The 21,156-nt window shown below is 34.9% G+C and overlaps 2 protein-coding genes and 2 long non-coding RNA genes across 5 annotated transcripts; 1 reads left to right on the top strand and 3 right to left on the bottom strand.

The window, feature by feature from the left end:
* Positions 1–1,079: 1,079 nt before the first annotated feature.
* On the bottom strand, positions 1,080–5,117 carry LOC116343368 (protein spaetzle 3). Its single transcript, XM_031771390.1, has 7 exons — positions 3,805–5,117; positions 3,535–3,659; positions 2,502–2,626; positions 1,887–2,210; positions 1,696–1,821; positions 1,518–1,626; positions 1,080–1,450 (listed from the first exon to the last, which is right to left on the bottom strand). Exons 1-7 carry the CDS (start codon positions 4,526–4,528, stop codon positions 1,400–1,402), a joined length of 1,584 nt encoding a protein of 527 aa, XP_031627250.1. The 5' UTR covers positions 4,529–5,117; the 3' UTR covers positions 1,080–1,399.
* A 13-nt stretch (positions 5,118–5,130) lies between these two features.
* On the bottom strand, positions 5,131–8,334 carry LOC116343369. Its single transcript, XR_004201321.1, has 3 exons — positions 8,232–8,334; positions 8,023–8,097; positions 5,131–5,153 (listed from the first exon to the last, which is right to left on the bottom strand). It is a non-coding gene; the product is annotated as an uncharacterized LOC116343369 (long non-coding RNA).
* Positions 8,335–10,277: 1,943 nt separating this feature from the next.
* On the bottom strand, positions 10,278–15,472 carry LOC116343246 (ring canal kelch homolog). 2 transcript variants are annotated; one of them, XM_031771210.1, is made up of 10 exons: positions 15,094–15,466; positions 14,614–14,995; positions 13,875–14,527; positions 13,653–13,798; positions 13,522–13,560; positions 13,437–13,454; positions 13,242–13,355; positions 13,121–13,163; positions 12,837–13,024; positions 10,278–12,767 (listed from the first exon to the last, which is right to left on the bottom strand). In XM_031771210.1, exons 1-10 carry the CDS (start codon positions 15,180–15,182, stop codon positions 10,591–10,593), a joined length of 3,849 nt encoding a protein of 1,282 aa, XP_031627070.1. In that variant the 5' UTR covers positions 15,183–15,466; the 3' UTR covers positions 10,278–10,590. The 2 variants fall into 2 exon arrangements, with proteins under 2 accessions (XP_031627070.1, XP_031627071.1); XM_031771211.1 differs by having other exon boundaries at positions 12,568–12,767; positions 15,094–15,472.
* A 475-nt stretch (positions 15,473–15,947) lies between these two features.
* On the top strand, positions 15,948–16,705 carry LOC116343250. Its single transcript, XR_004201315.1, has 3 exons — positions 15,948–16,171; positions 16,247–16,420; positions 16,517–16,705. It is a non-coding gene; the product is annotated as an uncharacterized LOC116343250 (long non-coding RNA).
* The last annotated feature ends 4,451 nt before the right edge of the window (positions 16,706–21,156 follow it).

Below are 21,156 nucleotides of genomic sequence, written 5' to 3' on the forward strand. Positions count from 1 at the left end.
TATAAAAGATGCAAGCGAATACACGAATACACTTAATGAATAAAGGATAAGGTACGATATGAACAATGAATGGAATGCGCTTTGTGTATGATGAATAAGATGAAGAGTGAGAGCACGAATTATGTGCATGTGAGTGTAAGAATGGTTGTGTGCATGTCAGCGACCGTGGAGTATTTTCCTCGATGTTATTCTCATTCATTCACTTGAAATTTATAGAGTTTTATTTAAATATGCCCATATGGGTTACAATATGCATTATATGCGTGTGTTGACGCATATTACACAGATGAATGCAAAATGTCTATATGAAATTTTTAACGCAAATATCACAAATGCACACCAACATACACACATATATATATATATTGTGGACCCACAACATGGTTGAATTTGCATGTACACCAATTATGATTTTTAAGCATTATACCCTCGGATTACATATGTAAGGCAATATAAACCGGCTACGGCTATAAAGTGTATCTTCGGTCCGTAATCACTACTTTTTAGGTGTCGATGTTAATATCGCACGGTGGTGCTATACGGCATTTTATTGGTGGTACTTTAAACAATGATGCCATTTGCCACCACTTACATATTAGACTCGTACACTTCACCATAAGACACAATTTTTTGTTGCGTTTCCATCGCGTCTGCACGATAAATCATACATGAAACATGACTGCCGACATTAGATCTATGAATAACTGTTCTGACATGGCCACAAGGAGTGGTGCAAAGGAGACAAAAAATGTGTGGTGCATTCAGCCCAAGTATAAATGCATTCATGTCTGTGCACAAGTGAGAGTCGGGAGACAAACACACAAAAATAATGTAATACGTTAGCAAAATAGCTCATTTTCCTGACAAAAACAAGTCCCCCGTTATACATATAAGGATTCTTCTCCATTTACTCGTTCGCTGCATATCAATTGCCAGTGTGAAGTGAAGTAGACACATTTTCCAATGAATGCAATGTCTATGAGGAAATATAAAGACTAACTGTGATTCAAAAAAAAAAAAAACGGAACAAAATAAAATTGAAACGGATTTTTGTAAGCAAAATAATATTTATTTCGAAATTTTATTCTTCTTGCACACACACACAAAAAAAGAAACTAGGAATATCATTATAACTGAAAAGAACGACTGCTATATAGATATAGATTTACGCGTTGAATAAAACAAAAGGTTGAGGCCGCCTATTATCTGGAATCAAAATTAATTACTATCGTCTCGCGAGAAAGAACAAAAAAGAAATGTGCGCATAGAAAAGATAAACTGAACTCGTTACTATTATACTTCATTTTTAAAAAAAAACAAACTTTCGTTATTATCGCAAAAGGATTTACTCGCTATGAATAAACGCGATATGTTTTTGATTGAGCCAATTTCATTTTGTTCAAGTTTTATTACAGCGACAAACACAACAAGACGGAAACAAAAACCAATCCTAAAAGAAGAGAAAGAATTAAAAATATAAATTGACGAAAAAAACGAAATTTAATCGAAATCAATACCATAAAGATTCCCTTGCAATCTTCGTCCGGGTCGTAGGAAAGCAATCGATGCCATTTGTATTTCTGTTCACAACCACAATCACCTCCACAACGATTCGTGAGCATTTTGCTGCATATGAAAATAAGAAAGGGAATTATATGAGAAAAAAATAAAATAAAAATATTCAATTTTACTTACGTGCAAACCTCTTGATGAATGGCCTGTTCAAAGTGTTGAGTATTGACAATGGCACGGATTTTTCCAGCTGAATTCGATGCCCAATACGGTGTAACAACTTCAATTTTTGATTCACATGCATCAACACTGTAATAAAAGCATAAACATTGTGAGTCATTTGTGCAAGACGGAAAATGGTTCATGTTTCGAACCGATTCGATACTGGTTCTGCCGATGGATTCGAATTGGAATTTGGAGGTTTTGGATTCGGTTTATTTTGTTTAGCTTGTCGCTTATGTCTGATGTGGCCGAAGAATGATTCACCGCCAATCGTGTCATCTGTTGCATACAAGTTTAATTTTTCATTAAATGGAGCTGTTATATCCGGAACGCCTGGCAAATTATCATGTTTGTTTGCGTCACGTTTTTGTCTTGTGGTTTGTATTGGTGGTTCCCTGAATTGTTGTGACCTAAAGTCACCATACATTCGCCTCATTAACGCTTTATTCTCGTCAATAAACTCTTCAATTCGATCTCTATAAATTTCAGTTTCAAAATGTTTTACATTAATAAATATTCTCAGTTAATAATAACACTCATATCATAGCACCCATCTATGGTGAACTGAATTTTAAAATTGACATTGTATTGATATACTTTCAGCCAGCCGAAATGTCTCAATTGACTGAGATCAGCTGCTGTAAATTGTTTGATGGTGAAAGAGTAGACTGTGTTCACTCTTATACAAACAGCAGCTGCCGTTGGCTGAAAGCCACTCAAAACAATGTCCATTTCCAATGGAATTGATAAAATTATGAAATTCTTACATTGGATAGCTATTTCCTGCTGTAGGACAAAAGAGTTGATTGTGTCGCTTAACACATGGTGTTCCCTTTATGACATCGCCACGTATCTCCAAGCCTAATGCCACAGATAACGCCGTCCACCAAATCTGTTCAAATATTGTAAACATTCATAGATCGACATATTTAACATTGAAAAATCATGCGATTCTATCAAGAGATCTAAATCTAATGCAAAATAAGTGGTTCTTCAAAGTTGAATGGAAGATCGAGAGGCGAGAGGAATAAAAAATCATTTCAATGTTTATTTTGTAGCATAAATTAACCTTTTCTGCATCTGAATTAATGCATTGTAGCATTGAAGTCGTCTTGAAATTTTCTTTCGTAATAGGATTATCATATTTTTTGTATGCATATATATATTGATATGTTTTCACGATATCGTTGCTGCCACTTCGACAATACATACATTAACTGAATCGATTTATATTCCACTCAGTTGACGCATACATTGTATAATAAATATTACGAAACGATATTTTTTTTTTACTTTTTCTGGATTTCTTTTCTCTTCTGAACGACGCCCGTTTTCTTCGTACCACAGTGCTCTTGCTGAAACTTACTAAATGCGATCAAGTTGCCAAATAAGAAATGACCACATATTTTGGGTGACATAGGCTGTTACCGAATTCTCATACACGGACAACGTGATTCAAATTACGAAAGCGAAAAAAAATCCAACCATTCAACAGCAAAAAAATGTATTCCTTCTATGGTTTCGGTTCTAACTTATCAAATGGCGAATATGTGGATGATGAATGAATTGGTTGGTGGTGCGGGTGTTGAAATTAATACACCATCAGATTAAGCTATTAAAATTCAAGAACTAAACCGAATAAAAATGTTAAAAATAAATGCTACGTGCTGTCGCGTAAAAGGTGAATGAAAGGCGTTTTGTATAAGGAACATAGGCACAGATAATGACGAAAACAACAGTCACTGACAAAGTTTGGAATTATTTTTTTCTTTCTTTCTTGAAACTTTGCAAAATACTTACAGGAATTCTAATGAAGGTACCGTTATTCATGGTAGGATATGAAAATAGAGGAACTACTGGAACGGAGGAATTTTTTATGAATATTGGACCTTGAATCGGTGTAATTGGTGATGGATCTTTTGGATCTGAAATGCAGAGAAAAAGAAACCACATATCAATACAATTTGAATTTAACCGAATGCATAAAAAAAAGACCGCAAACAAATTGATTCGCCAAATAAGAAGCGAACGTAATCGTTTGAATGTCATCAACAATAAAATGATGCTTACCGACATTCTCTTCGTCATAGTATTCGTCATTATCATAGTCCAATACCGCATGCACTTGGGTTTTTGAACCATGGCCAGCTTGCACTTGGGTGTATGTTGGACGATTGGCAGGGAATGTGTACGTTTTGTCGTCATTTTGAATGGATGATAGTTTATCATTGGTTATCGGCGGTTGTGGTGTGTTTACAATCGAATCGAATGCACCATTTGGTGACTGACTATCAACATCACTATTATTTAAATTACTGCTAATATTTTCATTATAAAATTCGTGTGCCTCGTACCGACTTTCACCAAATGCGCGTGTCTGATGATGACTTTGGTAATTTGTGACCGTTCGTGTGCCCGTCTCCAGCGGTGGTTGTAATTGTGGTATGTACTGTGATTTGGTTGACGGCGGTCGTTCATGGTTCGAATTCAAATTGGACAATGGTGGCGGTAAATAATTGTTGGACGCGCCACGAGATCGATAATGAAATGTTTGCCGTTGATATTGATTTGATATTGGCGGCGATTGGGTTGGATGTGAATATGGATCATTTTTATAATATTGTCGCTGTACATTGGACGTATCATCAGCTTCATGCTGCTGATGACCTTCAGGATGATAAAGTAAATCATTCACAACTGTTACGTGTTGATTTTGTATCGGATTTGGTGTTGTGATCCAATTTGATGGTGCCACTGAACCACTGAATGGTAATGAAAAATTCACGAGTGCCATTATTAGAAACGCACGCAAAGTGAACAATTTTCCGCCTTATTATATTTGCATATATAGATTTTATGGCTTCTGTGCGTTTTGTTTCGCGATACGATTCTCACTGTGTGTATATATATGTGTGTGTGTGTTTCGATGGCCCAGTATTAATTCATTAATTTCAACACTCGATTGATACTATCTATATTTGAATTTGGCATTCGATGAATCAATTATCTCTTTGAAACCACTAATCATGTGTGTCACTTTTTGATACGGTCAATAGTATTCAGATTTTGTAATACACTCGTGTGTTGTTGTTGTTTGATTTTTTGTTGTTGCTCATATGTTAACTGGTCGTGGTTTTATTTTATCGTCTCATGCTCTCCATTCGAACCATTTTACATGTGATTTTAAACTTGTTCGCACAGGAGAACTACTTCTCTCTCTCGTTTGTTATGCAAATTGTTAAAATATTCACGCGATCAATCCCTATCGTATGTTATGACTAATGTGAAAAAAGTCACGATTTGTCTGCATATTGTTTCTTTTATCTCTGTCTCTCTTCTTCTCTTTACACTTTTGATTGAATTTTAAATTGAATGTCGTTGATAGATTTTTAATTCAATCGATTCAGAATTCTTGTAATCTGTAAAAAAAAGAGTAAATGAGATATTGATTAGTGTGACAAACATATTTATGATAAGTAATTCGCAATTCATTTCATTCAATGTGTTTAAAATTAGACATGATTCTATGTTTAAATATTTCATTCTGCGAAAATCGCCGCTGCCGCTCAAGAACTTTTTGACGAAGATAAATTGAAGACGCCGTATCACATATACGCAGTGTTTGCCTCAATGTTGATTTTGTTGGTGCTGTCAACCGATATATGTCTTATGCAATGTAGCAGTGCCAGCACGAGACAATGATTAAATGAGCATATTGTATGTTCGTTCAATTGTGGTTTGACTGACATATAAAAGTGGCTCTATTTCAAGCCTGAACACTTTGGAATCAGGAAAAAAAACCTACATGTTATTTAATCGCCACGATCAGGTGCATATTTATTATAATTGGTAAATATCATTATCATTTTCGATTGATTGTGTGTGCGCTCACGAGCACATATTTTGGTTCGACGAGAGATGGTTTCTCTCTTCGTCTCTGTCTCTACCAAAATCGTTTCACATTCACCAAAGTAAATTTAGTGAAAGGTCGACGAAAAATTGCCGTGTATTGAAAATGAAAACTGGATTTGGTTTTCTCTTCAAATATCAATACATGCGTGCCAATAACAACATTTATATATAAAACAGTGCAGTTTCACATGGTAAGGGAATTGCCGAAAGATAACGTAGTAAGCACGCGCATGTTGAATGAAAAAAAAAACAACGCACAAAAGCAATCATATACAACACCACATACGTACACCAATACAATTTATAAATAGCGTTTCAGAAGTGTCACCGAAAAGTCAGATTCCGGTATACAACGAAAAAAAAAAGAGTTTCAGATAAGATTGCATAAGATCGTGTCCTAAATTTGCCATTTTATATATATGAGTATTTTGATATAAAGGTGTCTACACATTTTCGGTCTTTCGGCTTTTTGGCGGCAACAATGTTATGGTGGTGGTGGTGTTGCTGTCGCCGTCGCTGTTTTTTTCGCCCATAGTTACATATCTTTCATTCAGTCATAAAATGCAATAACGACGTTGCTTTTGTTCACGAAATGATTTATTTGTGCTTATCGACGCCAAAATAATAATCGAAATGGATTCATCGATTAACTGAAAGTGAAGAAGAAAGAAACAATAATATCCGAGCCTCAATTGAATAAATCATACAGCAAATTCCCCCGATGTCAATGTGTTAAGTCATCAGTGGGTAGCATGGAGATAATCACATTGTACAAAACAAACAGCCAAGTTCCGTGTGAATGAATTATCATAAATCCGTGCAACGTCTTTTTGACAACATTTGTGTGTCTAATCTCGCTTTTCGACATATATGTACAGAGCGCAAAAAAAAACAAATCCATTTGAATATGATAAAAGCGCTGCACACATTCCATGTCAATTTTTGGACTTTGAACTAATTAAAGTTGGCAATTTTTTTTGTTACTTTTTCGCTTTTTTTTAATTTTTGCCGTCAATATTTCTTTGTCTGAAAATGGTAAAACACTTTTTCTTAATCGTGCTGATTTTGATTTTGGTCTGATGATATCGATATTGTTCTTCATTGCGTCAAAGTCACGTATTTGTAGAAAACCATAAAAAAAACGTTCGAAACATGCTTTGATCTTAATAAATTTGACGATGAGCTTTGAATTTGATGAGACTTAATGTGCGAAGATATAAAACCTTGAAGAATGGAAAAATCAAATAAAAAGACGCCGTATAAAATAGAGCAACGACTTAACGATTTCAATATTCTATGCGCTCTAAAATTAATCAATGTTCCATTTTGACTATAGACGGAACATCGAAAGCCGACAAAAAAAACGAGGCGACACAATGTGCAAATGCTTATTGGAATGAAATGGCAAACACCAACGTGAGCAAGACGACAACGCTCTCTCACTATGATATATATTCATTTGGATTATTTTCTTTAATTGATTAGATGCTTAAAATTTGCTGTTATTTTGATATCTCCTAATTCATCTGTGAGTGAGTTGATTTTTTTTTTTCAAATCGTTTTTCGACGATGTATGAATAAAATGAAGCAAAAGAAAAGGTCATGTTAAACTATGTCGCCAATTTGGACGAGATCGCAACAATCTCTGAAAGAAAAAAGGTATCAATTATATGAATGATCTCTCTGCATACCTACAACAACATTGAAAACTGAAAGTGTGATAAACCAAAGAAGAAGAAGAAAAAAAAATACCGAACCGTTAACGAATCATATGGATATTTGATGGAATCATCACGCTATTGTCAATTTTTGCAGTCAAAGCCGCACACAAATCAAATGGCAGAGCGCGATCACGGGCGCACGCATGCGTTCACTATTAATTTATATTACGAAATCCACTTGAATGGAGACTTTTAAATGGCGATGTGCGTAAACCAATATAAATTGCTCACTCAATAGAATTTTGTATATATGCGCGCTTGCGAGCACCTTCATGTTCAATATAAATATAGACGAAACTGAATAATAAGACGAAAATGAAAACACGCAAAACAATCAAAAGATTTCAATGCTTTTTCTTGAAAACGAACAAAAAAAAATTAAGCATCGAAAAACCCAATAGATTTATATTTCTATATTAGTTTTACCACCGTTAACAATTAACCAGTTCGTCATAATTGAGAATGTTCAATGTTTTGCTGCCTCTTTTTTGCAAATTACTATTACTTTGTTTTACTTCGCTCCCGCTCATTTATCGTGTACGCTTTTGACGGTAATTATTTACTTAAGTAATTATATTGAATTTTGCATTTGCAAGAACATCGAAAAAATAAATAATAATAATATGAAATATATACAGAATAATAACACACTCACAAACGCATTTACAGTATTATATGCATATTTTTCGATTGAACACAATAATGAACTTGAAGCATAAGTTCCTATAAACTAAAATCAAAACAAAATTTCAATATCTGCCCATGGAACATTGGGCGCCAACGTTCGACAGTTGGTAATATTACACGAATATTTCAAATTATAAACTAAATTAAATAGCAAGAAATACACAGATAGCTACACACCATAGCATAGCACACAAAAACAGTTGCTCTCGAAGCAAGCTATCGATCAACACTGAACTCGCCGAATCGTATGCAAATACTACTGAGTGAATGAGAGTCTTTTTACTCTCCTCAATCAAAAGTGCGAATCACATTCACAACAACCGAATATATATGGATAATATATATATTCATTCGAACGGCAACCACACAAACAAAACATTTAATGCTGCTGCCGCTGCTGCTGCGGTTGTTGTTTGTATATCTTATTTATTCGTTGTTTCGAATCTCGCAAAGGATCGTCATGCAAAACAACACGGCGGCAATACCGCATGATTGAATTTTTGTGATATTTGTACTTCGATGGATTTTTTTTTGAGTATGTGCTAAGTTTGCCCACTTTAATTATTATTACAACGAACACACGTAAGAGGTTTGCATGAAAGGTTCACCAATCAATTTGCTTTTTATTTAAGAAAACCAACAACAGTATAATCAGTGTGAACCTATTCAAAGGTGATGAATGAGACAGTATGATAATGGCATACGGCTGATCGGCCCAAATAACATATATGTGAATTATTAAAATGTTTACACAAAAAAAAAGGTTCGATTTATTTTTCTATCCTGCTCTGATTTTTTGGCGGATCATGATTTTCGGTGGACGTGACCGTTCTATGTGCTGCTGCTATCTCTTGTTCGGCAAGAGTGATTAAAAACTGTACGCTACCATATATTTCGCTTCTTGTTAACGCACTTATGCAATGCAAGTCATGCAAAATTATTGTCGTAATGTACGAACGTAACAAAGAGAATGAGAAGGTGTCATTCTGTTCAATTCTAAGTTGTGATTCATATCTCTCTGCATATATAATTTCCGTTACACTACAGTTTTTCTTTACGAAGTAATTTATACGAAGTTTTTGTTTTTGCATGTTTCGATTGCTATCAGTAGTATAGCATTTGCCTGTGGGTGCCACACTCATTTTCTTTTTTATTTGTTCATGTTCAAAATGAATTGAACATAGCGTTCTCGCGATTCGCAAAAGATTTGTTTATTCAAAAAAAATTGTCGATTACACGTCGGTCGGTATTGATTTAACAGTTTTCAATGTCCGTTATATGAATTGCATGCGCAAATCCACAATGCGGATTAAGTAGCGCGCGTCTACTGCACTCGCCACAAATTTATAGCTAATAATAATAATTTTTTTTTTTCTTGACTGTCGGGAAAATCAAATTTGCCAGAGAGAACGATTCAATTTACTCGATCATATTTCAAATTTGCCTTTTTGTCTCGTTCTCTCGGTCGCGCTTGTCTCCCTTTTTACGCGGAATTGAACGTGTAATATCACAAGCACCAACATGCGATTGATCTTATTACAGAACGGAAAAGTATTTTATTTGTATGGAAGATTTATGGATAACATCAATAGTTTGACATATGACTATGATTTCAAGTACGGCTTATAAAATTCTCATCTGACGCGCCAAATCGAGAGCAAAATGTCACAAATACAAATAATGGACCTCGTCTATGGCAGTATTGTTATTTGATATTAAAATTTTAAACTTAATTTGATGATGCAATCGTGAGCAAAATCACGTTGAAAGAAAACCATTTAATTGAAGGGGTTTTACGTCAGCGAAAAAAAAAGAAAATTAATTTCTTGAACTTTTAACGTTCATTAGCGTGAGAATTTTGTTTAAACCGTTTAGATGGTGCACTGAACCGTTTCAATCACTACTACTGATGTACAATGTGCAAATGCGATATACGCTTAATTTCGTTGTCTTTTTTCTACCGAGTTTTTCCCCCTGTTATCGAATCTAGATCACACTTCAGAATGGCCATTCACATTATGCCATAGTCATGTATAACGACAGTAGTGGACATTACCAGTTGTCCACTGCTTTGCGAATGGTTTGCAAAAGGTTTACTTTCGATAATTGTCCATAAATTCCAGTAGAACTTTCAGTTTTCAACTCACACCTGCACAACAACTTACCTCAGCTTAAAAAATGAATAATATGCTCAATGACATTAACCAAAATGAAAAAGTACAATCATTTTGAATCGTACGATTTTAATAGTGTATATTTTGAGCCTGCTATAATCTTATGAACAATAGAACTCGAATGAAATCTGCATAATTATAATAATTGAATTTTATGTGTGACACAATATGTTTGTATATATGTATATGATATTTTGAAAGAGAGAAAAAAAGAGACCATTGCAAACCATGATTCATTAAAAAATTTAAAAGTTTTGTCGAATGAGTAAGTGATTCGAATGGATATATGTGTAATAACTGTTCAATATAATATGAATGCCGTATGAATTCGCTGGATGGTGTAAAATTGGTTTATAATTGGATTAATTTGATTGCTCATTAAATCTGTCTGAATTGTCGGTGTTGTCATTTGTATTGAATTCGCTAATCGTATCATCATTTCCGTCGTCGTCAGAGCTCGATGAGTTTCCACTGCTATTGTATTGGTCGTCCTCTGTATTTTCAGAGAAACGTCGCGCTGTCGACAAATCGGGTGATAAAACTTTGTTCTCAGCAGCTTCGGATGTGCTCTCTGTGCTGCTGCTCAAAGTCACATTCTCAAATGCTCTTCGATCGGTCCGTAGTTGTGAAGTTGACGGTTCAGCATTACTGGTGTTACCAGCATTTGATGTTGACTGAGCATTTGGGACCGATGAAGTACTTGGTGCGTTTGCTTCGGTCGGGTTATGAGTGACCTCGACACGAACTTGACTATTATTATTCTGATGGTTGCCATTTGAGAATTTTGGAATGGTACCATCGGTGATTCTTCGCACCTGTCCAGAGGGAGCCGGACGAAATGAATTATTTTCCGAATTCAATTCCCATCTTCGGAATGGATTTTCCGGTTGATGTGTCCGGAAATTGTAAGACATATCATAACCAGAATTATCCCCTTCATGCGGTCGATAGTTTGCTTGTTGAATCGGTCCGTACATGCGTCGCGAATTGAATTGCATCAAACTGTTATTATTGTAACGCATTGGGCGTGATATGCTATAGTAATTATCTTGGCCGAAATCTCCGCGGTAATTTGCAAATGATACATTACCGCCATTCGAATTTGATGCATCATAGAGCATTACATTATCATCTCTTTCACATCCGTCACAATTGCGCGAAAACATGAAATTAAAATCGAGCACATTACAATCGGGGCCATTGCCTACCCAAAGTGGCAGCCATTTGTTCATCAAAAGCCACTGTAATGATGATTTCGAAATGCGATTCAATGCAGTGGAATGTAATGGATTTGAGCCAGTGTTTCGTATTGCATTTTGCATTTTATTCTTGATCTTCGGAATGGCGCCCGTGTGTTTATTGCCATTTTCATTTTGTGAAGTGGATTGTGCGGCTGTGGGTACGGCTGCAGCCGCAGTTGCTTGTTCTGATGTTGAGTTGTTGCCATTATTACTTGATTCCCGGCATATGTTGCTCATGGATTGTGAATTTTCTCTTCCCAAACAGCTGAAAAAGTTTGAACTTTTACCGGCCGTCTCTTTGGCATTGTTCGATGCATAAACATGACCAACCGTGCTCAAATGACTATGTCCTAAGATGGCATACGTTCCACCCAAATTATAATGATCGATATTTCCGCATGAACTGCTCAAATGACGTTCAATACGACCGATTCCATGACCAATGACATCCATACGGCCATACAATCGATTGGCTGCATTGCCACGATTCAAACCGATATTTCGATAAATCGGCTCCTCACGGATTTGTTCATAAATATTCTCATATCGGAAATTATTATTTGGTGAATAAGATTCGGCATCGTCAAAACTACGTTGTCGAAAGGTGCGATTTGCATATCGTATTCGATTGTGATTCGATTCGATTGTGGCTCGACGACATGCCGTACCAATATTTGATGCATAATAGTTTCGTGCATGACGGGGCACATCATATGCGGCCCCATTTCGTGGATGTGGAAATGGTGATGCGTTATAATGGAAATTGCTGTTGTTGGCGATGTTAGCGTTGTTTCGGTTTGGACGAATGTTGATGCGACCATTGTTTGCTGATACAGCGGCGGCAACAGGTATATTTTGATGTTGATTTTCAGCAGAGGCAGGAGCATTTACAGTAGCGAATTGATCAATGGATTCATAAATATTCTCATAGTGTGGATTTCGAATGGTATTTTGATTATTTTGATTGCTGGTGCTTGCAATGCGATGTACATTATCTGAACGTGTTACACCAGTCGATGCGTCAAACAGACCTTCTGCTTGACTATCATCATCTCCACAACAATTTGCGTACCGTGCTGCTGCACTCTGCTGTTGTTTTCACATGGGCTTATCCACAATACACACTCCAGCATAACTGCGTCCAATGCTCATGCAACTTGGCAATATGCGCCACGTATCGGTTTTCAGACAATAGACTTCAACATTATTTAAATTCGAACTGCCATCATCACCACCAACTACGTATAATAATCCATCATGGCTCAAAACACCAGCGTTGCGACGTCGGAAATTCATATCTAAATTTTAAAATATTATTACTGGTTTTATTTAAAAAAATTGAATTTGAAAAAAAAAAAGATTCATACCAGCAATTGAACTCCAAGAATCTGTCTCAAAACTATATTTTTCGCAGCTCTTTCGTACCAAGGGGCCATCGTGACCACCGATAGCATAGAGGACATTGTCAACAACACCAACACCCGAACCAGACCGTCTTGCATTCATATCGGATATCCTTTGCCATGTATTCTTCTCAACGTTATATCGTTCAACCCTGTGTATGACGCAATTCGAAAAATGTTACTATTGTTCCATTTTATGAGTAACCGTTGAGTATGATAATAAAAAGATAAAATTGCTTTTTACTTACGAGTTCAGGCATTGACGCACAGCACCGTCGTATCCCCCAATCGCTAAATTGGTTCAATAAATAGAAAAGAAAAACATTATTGCTTTATTTCTCTATATTGGCATATAATATAATAACAAACCATATAATTGATTGTGAACAACAGCAACGCCTACGCTACTACGTCGTGCTGACATCGATGCAATCATAGTCCATGTGTTGGTTTTCGGGTCATATACCTCGGCACTCTCTAGACCTGAAACAAACAAATCCAAAGTGTCATTGAAAGTGAAGTGTATTTACATTTTGTATTTTATTTCAAGTCAATAATTATTACCAGTGGCGCCATCGAAACCTACAATAAAAAAAAGAAAAAAATCATAAGATGTTTGAAATAAAACAAAATATATTTTATGTCTTACCACCAACTGCGTATATTAATCCATTCAATACGGCGACGCCTGTGGAAAACAAAAATCAATAGAATGAGTCATTTGATTTCCATAACGATTGGCAGAATTTATATTGAAAACGCATCAAATTGCGTAAATACCTAATGTTGAACGGCGTGCTTCCATGCTGCAAGTTGCTGACCATGAATCTGTAGCTGGGTCATAAACATCAACAGTGCGAACGCGAAGACTGCCGTTGAACCCGCCCACAGCATACACCTTATCATTCAACACAGCAAGTCCGGCTCTGTTCCATAAAAACAATTGATTAAAACATTTCTTTCGACTCAAGCACTTGAAGAGCTCTGTTTTCGACAGTATACCTGCATCGCCGGCTTGGCATTTCAGCGGCTTGGTACCATTGTTCCTCTCTCAAATCGTAGCATTCAACACTTCGAATCGCCTTCGGTGCCTGACCCCCAATAACAAGCAGAACTTTCGGCAATCCGATCGGTTGTCGTGGAATTGTTCGTGTCGTTTTCAATATATTTTTTGCATCACCTTTTAGCAAATGATATTTTAGCGCTTCAATGATAAAATCTTTGCAAAGTAAATCCTCTTTGAGCAATGGCTCATTCTCAACTCGATTCACCAAATATTCTTGGCTCACCAATGGCAAACGCACATGCTCCAAAAGAGTGGGCAAAAATTTGCGTCTATCCTGTTTATCAAATTGAATCCATGCAATAACGGATTCATAGACTTTTTCTTCTGTGCCAACGGTCAAATGATCGCTTTTCACCAAATTAATCAATTGATCATGTTGCAAATTGAAAAATTCATCATATTGAATGACCTCAGCGAAATGCTGTTCAATGTAAGTGTTTGCATAGTTAAGCAGATCTACACAGCCATGAATGTCAGCAAAATCTCTTATGCCCAAACAATTCGATGGATCCAATTCCATTTGTAGGTAATCGCAGCACGCCTGTTGAACATCAGTCAATTGCAACAAATTTGCAGCCGTTAAGAGAGTCTGAAACAATCGAATAACAATTAATGCTTACTGATATAAAGTGATGTGTGAATGAATGTGTGTGTGTGTGTGTGTGTGTGTATTACCTGAACATTGTCTTCAGTCACACCAACGTATGAAGTGTACACGTATTCAACAAGCAACTGAAGTGCGTGATAGTCAACGCCGTGGACATGGATTTTATCTTGATGCGATTCTTCAAAATCCGTGCCAGAAAACATTGCATAAAAATATGGGCTGCATGATGCCAACACCATTTTGTGGGCTGGAATTTCCATATTTTCCGCAATCAATGTGACGTCACAGAATAGACTATTTTTTCGCATTTCATTCATCGCTTTGAAACATTTGAAAGTGTGTTCATCATTTTGATATGTGCCAGCCGTTTTATCCTTTGATGAGCGCGGGAGTTTATTTTGTGAACTTTCATCCAATGAATTTTGGCTCGCGTATCGCAACAGGAAACAACTAGAAACAACACAAAATTATCCAATTGAAAAACGGCTAACAGTCATACTACTGATATGCAATCTATTGGTATTTCTATTAAAAGAAAAAATACAAACCTTCCTCTTTCGACGACACCTTCAGCAGCCAAACTTTGATTGTTTGCATTGATATTGGCAGGCAGTGTGTTACTATTTGAAGTGCTCATTTTGCAGATGACTTATTTAAATCGAATTAAAATATCACAAATTATTTTCGCATAGAAAAATTCAACGCATTTCCATTTGGTTTATCGATGCGTGTGAAAGGGCAAAGTATTTTTGTAAATCAAAAAAAAGAACCGATACCATTCGACTTTTTTCTTATTTGAATCGTATATTTTGCGTTTCACGCAATCCTTTTTTTCACAAACAACACTTAAAATCAAATCAATTTCGAAGCGAATTTTCACAAAATGCAAAAAACAATTTCACACAGTCTGTTTGGATGTTTAGTCTATAATGAAGACGCCATATTTTATTCATCAATATAAAAATGAGAGAAATAAAAGTCACTCATTGTACACAAAGAGCTAACCGTTGACGTTTATTCTCGAAGGGGAAATGTAAACAAAGAAAATTTCCGTTGAAAACTAAACAACTCAAAGACTGCACACTTTGTTTGAAATTCGTTCGGACAATGTTTTTGATCGAAACCAAATCGTTTTCAACAAATTTTATTTTCAATAATAACTAGATATCATTGAAATGATTTGATGCGCAAATGAATTCACTGATTTTTTTTTACTGAACAGAGCAGATGTTTACGACTTGATAAAATACGTAAATGGTTGTGAACTTGGCTAACGCTCCAATTCCAGTCGTAGAACGTCAGGTTTCGTAATGCACAAACATATGTTGAATAGAAGTGTGTGTTGTTATTTTGTATTGAACCAAAACAAAATTTCAGTTCAGTGGGACGACAGTTCAGTAGATTCACTTTTCATTTAAATGTCAACGAAACGTGCTATAAAAGGAACTCGTTGAAGTCAACTTTAAAACTGTTTCTCTTCATATCAATTGAAAACGATATTGAACACATTTTTTTCATAAGCAATTTGTATTTTCGTAATAATATAATTAGACGCTGACCATATTTTCGGCTTCACATCATCGAAATATTGGGTGTCCGGCAAACAAATTGAACAGATTGAAAAATGTAAGAATTTAAAAAATCCATTCATTTTTTTTTTCGTTGAAAATAAACGTTTAATACATGTTCACCTGTTTTCAGGGCTGATAAAGCAATTCTAGATGGGGCGTTTGAATATTTGAAGGGCGGTCCATATGGCAATTCGAAAATCGCAACAAAAAAAAACATGCTTGATTTACTTCAAAGAGTAAATAACATTATAATGGAAAAGATACCCGAAAATATCAACGTGGAAATTTTGGAATTTTCAGACAAGTAATTTTTTGCAATCTACATTACAAGCAAATATAGACACTTGAATTAAGCGTAACATGCAAATGAAATCTCTCTTTTTCTCTTTTATTTTTATAGAGAATATGAGTTTATAGAGGGAGTTGTGATGAAGCAAGATAAGTTGGAAAAGATGCTCGAGGAATAAAAAACAACGAATTTAATTCAAAATAAAGAAAAATCATATGTCTCTTCATTAAAACACCATTTAAACATGTGAAATTCACTATCAATTTAATGCAATAAATTCATTGAAAATCGCTATTCAAATTCTTTTTGTTCACTTGAAAAAGATGCTTTACGATCCGATCAAAAAAAGATGTTTTACATTTTGTATTTTTGGACAGAAATTCAATGTTACGATTACAACAATTGTTTCAAACAGTGAACTGTATACGATTAAGAACGATTAATAACATCGATCGGATATGCTCTATTGGCATTGCTGTAATATAGTTGTGGAAATTCAATTGGTGTGCTACATTTGAATACTGCACTGTTTAATCATTTATGTGAATTACTTACTGCGCAAAATTAACTGTGATTATTATGAAATTTTATGACTGTTTTCCTTGGCGCCATAAAACTTGATTATAGATATTTTGTTCCATCAAAATAAATAAAGTTCTGAGTATTCGTTCTTATGTTTTACACATTGTAATGTGCTCAAAGAGGGTGCGAAAAATAATAATTATAAGTGTATATCCATTTGACGTTGAAGATGATTATAATAACAGTGCGTGCTCGAATGCGTGAATCAAATTAGTTTGCTAAAAATAGCGGCTTCATTTGGGCCCCAAAAATAATTGCACAATGAGAAATTGAAACGAGAGTAAATAATATGATGTTTTGTGTACATGATTAAAATGAGACTCCCTTTGGCTGTTGCCGCTGCTGTTGTTGTTTTTTCAATAAAAGACAGAGAGGCGCATTGGTTCTTGTTAATGCGCGAAATTCAATCGTGTCGCACATATCTAACACACAAAAATTTAAATAAATATACACACACATTTTGTATATATAAGCACATTAATACTAAAGCTATCGTCGATAACAAATACCGCACACAAAAACCACATAATAAACGTGAAATAGCGCGCGCACACAATATACTATCAAAATGGACAGAATGTATGTGTTAGCTAACTCGTGCCAAAAAAATATATAAATTTTCGTGTCGAACACATGTCTATATTATAACAAATTACATTCGGTGCTGAATACATAATAGCAGAGAGGGTCTATGCGAAATAGAAACCAATAAATTGAAAAGTAAACGCTCAGTTTGTTTGGATACTTACAATATACTGCATGCATCCGCACACATTTTATTTTTACGCGCTCGATTTTTAAATTTTCCACAACATAAACGCAGGGTGAAACTAAAACTGCGCTCTTTTTCTTCGAGTGAAAATGTGATCCGTGTTTTTTTTTTCTCGATGAATAAATTCATTCATTTTTGAGTCAAACAACCATCTGTTTGCGTAAAACGAAGAAGAAAAAAATCCGAATATTTTTATACAACGAGATTTTTGATTCTCTGCATTATATTTGCATGATTCAGACTCATCTTCGATGATAGGATGTATTACTTAACTCGATGTGAAAATTATTTAGACCAGAACTAAATCCTCGGCATCGACACAAAATTATTTATATATAATAAACAAAATCGACACAGTTCTCTCTAGAGTTTTCGTTCTCGTTAGAAGTAGAAAAAAATTACTACAAATTTTTTATTTGGTTTTTGAAAAGTGTGAAGTGAAAAACAAATCGCTGATTAAATTCCTCGAATAGTATATATCAGAAAGCGAGTGTGAAGTGAAATATTGCAAAGCAGACGCAATAAATTAATTCATTTTATTCAAGGTAAGTGCGCAATGATATGTGTTGAAATGATTGTCAATTTTGATTGTTCATTCAAATTAATACTTGGCGAAATAATAAAAAAAAAAAAGAATCATACAACGTCAGGAACATAGAGAGAGAGACGTAGTTTGCATTATCGTATGTGACCTGTATTCGAAAAAGCATTGTTTAAGGATGAAGTAAATGCTCATCATGGTGTATAGGTGGTTCTTTTTTGTTTAAATTCATTATTGTTATTATCAGGCGTATGACAATTGTGTGACAGGAATATATTTATGCAATTCGATAAATTGTTATCGTTGAAGGTTGGCACGGTGCGTTTTTTTTTGTTCGATTCAAGAGTATATCACTAGAAAAACTTATATGTTGTTCAATTATTTTATGTCTTGCATAAATAAACGTATCGTTTACAATTGATAAAATCATTGTTACACTTGAAAACAAAACAAAAACTCAAATGATTTGTCCTTAAAATGCAACCGAGTATATTGAATCGAACGATTCGGGCCAACGAAAACTTGAAAACTTTTTTATTTTTCAAACTGACGAAAGGTGCTGTTAAAAACCGATATCGAGTGTTCGAAGTAAACACAAAAAAAAAATGTTAAAATTTTTGGAATTCTTAAAAGCACGAGAATTTTTCGTAAATGAATTACGCAGACAAAATTTCAATTAACAACTCTTCAAACGGTTCATTCTGGTTCATTCTACTTATTTTTTTGTTTTCTGTTTCTACGCTCTTGTCAATTCAAATGTTGTAAAATTACTTGAATTCCCCTCTCGTAAAGCAAATAAAGTTTGATGACATCCAAATACGAGTCCAACAACAAAATTACATGCTCAATTTCGCAGCAATCGAAATAAATGAGAACGCAACTGGCTTAACTAATAATTTATATGATTTAATAAAAAAAAGTGCTTCTGTGCAGATTTAGACTCTTTATTTACTTATTTTGTTTGGCAATCCGTTTGTTTTTGGTGTAATAACATGCTCGATATGATGTCAACGAAATAATTCTAATCGTACATTGAAATATAATAATAATAAAGTGATAAAATAATTACAAGCCCACCACCAAGACAACGACAAACCGCTGTTTTAACGTAAACAAATTTTAGCCAGGCATTAAATTCCGTATTGTTCGAGAGATGAAACAGTCAATAACAGGAAAATAAAACAACAACTACAAAGTAAATGTGTACAGATGGAAAGAGACAGAGCGAGAGAGGCGAAATGTTGTGTGGTCGACAACAGTATTTGTTTTACCGTTTGCACGCCGCGACACACAAAAATTACACAATAAACAGAAAGCAACTAGTACAATTTAATTGTGACTTCAATGCAAAAAAAAAAATGCTTTGCCATATAAAAACCATCGGAACTATACTAGCAAACTAATACCACTGCAATCAGAGAGAAGAATAAAAAAATAAACACGCACAACCAAAGCACTTGCTTTGGATGATTCAACGCTCACTTTGACAATTTAACCACATGGATAGCATTCAATACATCGATTCACACGCTTCACGCGATCTAAAATGTGTGCGCGATGTGCTTCGCGATGTGTTCATATAAAACAAAACCCGTCCGGTCTGTGTCCGTAAATTGCTTTAAATTATTCACCCTATCGTTTACATGCCACTCTAATAGTTCCAGTTTGACATGTCCAAAGATCTATGCTAATTTTGTGGCAATCGCATTCTAACGATTGAAAAAAAAAGAGAAAAAAAATGGTTCAGGTTTGTGTCAAATAAATTTCGTATTTGACATTGCTTCGGACAAATATCACGGGTTTGCCACATTCTCATCGACTGCAGTGACTCGGCGTCAAGCGCACATACATGTAGATGTGCTATAAGAAACGATGAATGACTATAGAGTGAATTTCGCCAAAGCAAATGCCATTGTGACGGTTTTACTTCAGTTTATGTAAATCGTTCGCGCACTTAGCATATCTCGTATCGTTGTGTTTTCGGGTTTGGCGTAATTTTGCCTCTTTTTTTTGTTGTTGTTGTTGCTCGTTGGTTTCCGTCTGTTTTTCGTGTGCGTCTGAAGTGATCGTTCGTGTTCAGTCAGTCAAACGGCAACAAGTAAAAACATTTTGGAAATTTTCGTGTTTTGATTACTTATTGCAATCATTATTATATTGTTGACTTTCTTTGCAAGAAACATACATTCATTATTTGTCCTATTATTATATCGATTGGCGTTCATTGTCAATTTTGTGTTGGACTGTTTTATTTTCTCTCTTCTTCTTCTTCGTTCGTCGAAAATTTCGCGTGCAATTGTCAACACCAATTGTAAAAAGCAAGATATAAATTTTTTTGTTTGCGTGTTTGCGTTCGTATTCTTGTTGATAATTTTCGTTTCAAGTGAAATATATAAAATACAAACGAACAAAAAAGTGACGTCTCATTTTTTTAATGGGCAAAACAAAGTGACAAAAACATCAGAGTGGCTAATAAACTGGTGGCGGACAATAACAAACATCAAGAACAACCACAACATCGACGACATGAAAAGTATTTAATCATTAAAAAAAATAGTCTCAAACAAAAAAAAAAGAAAATTATACATTTGACAGCAGAGAATTAAAGAGCAAAAAAGAAGAGTCTATTGAAGAGAAACGACGCGGCATCTTTCTGAATAAAAAAAAGTGAATATATCTGGAAAAATACTGAATGCGAAAAAAAAAGTTAATGATTAAAATCAAATAAAAGACAAAAGCTTAAAGCATAGTGACGACACTACGTTGCGACTATTTTTTTAATGTATGTGAACGGAGGGGCCTTCTTTCTGTGAAAAATCTGATTATAGAATTTCAAGTGAAGTGTCGTATGAAAACCAG

This window comes from Contarinia nasturtii, unplaced genomic scaffold (genome assembly GCF_009176525.2).
Source record: "Contarinia nasturtii isolate CC-2019 unplaced genomic scaffold, AAFC_CNas_1.1 Cnas_scaffold_993, whole genome shotgun sequence".
Classification (NCBI taxonomy): domain Eukaryota; kingdom Metazoa; phylum Arthropoda; class Insecta; order Diptera; family Cecidomyiidae; genus Contarinia; species Contarinia nasturtii.

Excerpts from the sequence above, each read along its gene's own strand:
- LOC116343368 (XM_031771390.1), bottom strand. The coding sequence starts at position 4,528 with ATGGCACTCGTGAATTTTTCATTACCATTCAGTGGTTCAGTGGCACCA. Across the intron at positions 2,211-2,501 it reads GCAGGAAATAGCTATCCAAT|AGATCGAATTGAAGAGTTTA; the intron begins GTAAGAATTTCA and ends TGAAATTTATAG. Across the intron at positions 1,822-1,886 it reads GCAGAACCAGTATCGAATCG|TGTTGATGCATGTGAATCAA; the intron begins GTTCGAAACATG and ends CTTTTATTACAG.
- LOC116343246 (XM_031771211.1), bottom strand. The coding sequence starts at position 15,182 with ATGAGCACTTCAAATAGTAACACACTGCCTGCCAATATCAATGCAAAC. Across the intron at positions 14,528-14,613 it reads TGACTGAAGACAATGTTCAG|ACTCTCTTAACGGCTGCAAA; the intron begins GTAATACACACA and ends CGATTGTTTCAG. Across the intron at positions 13,164-13,241 it reads TGTTCACAATCAATTATATG|CGATTGGGGGATACGACGGT; the intron begins GTTTGTTATTAT and ends GAACCAATTTAG.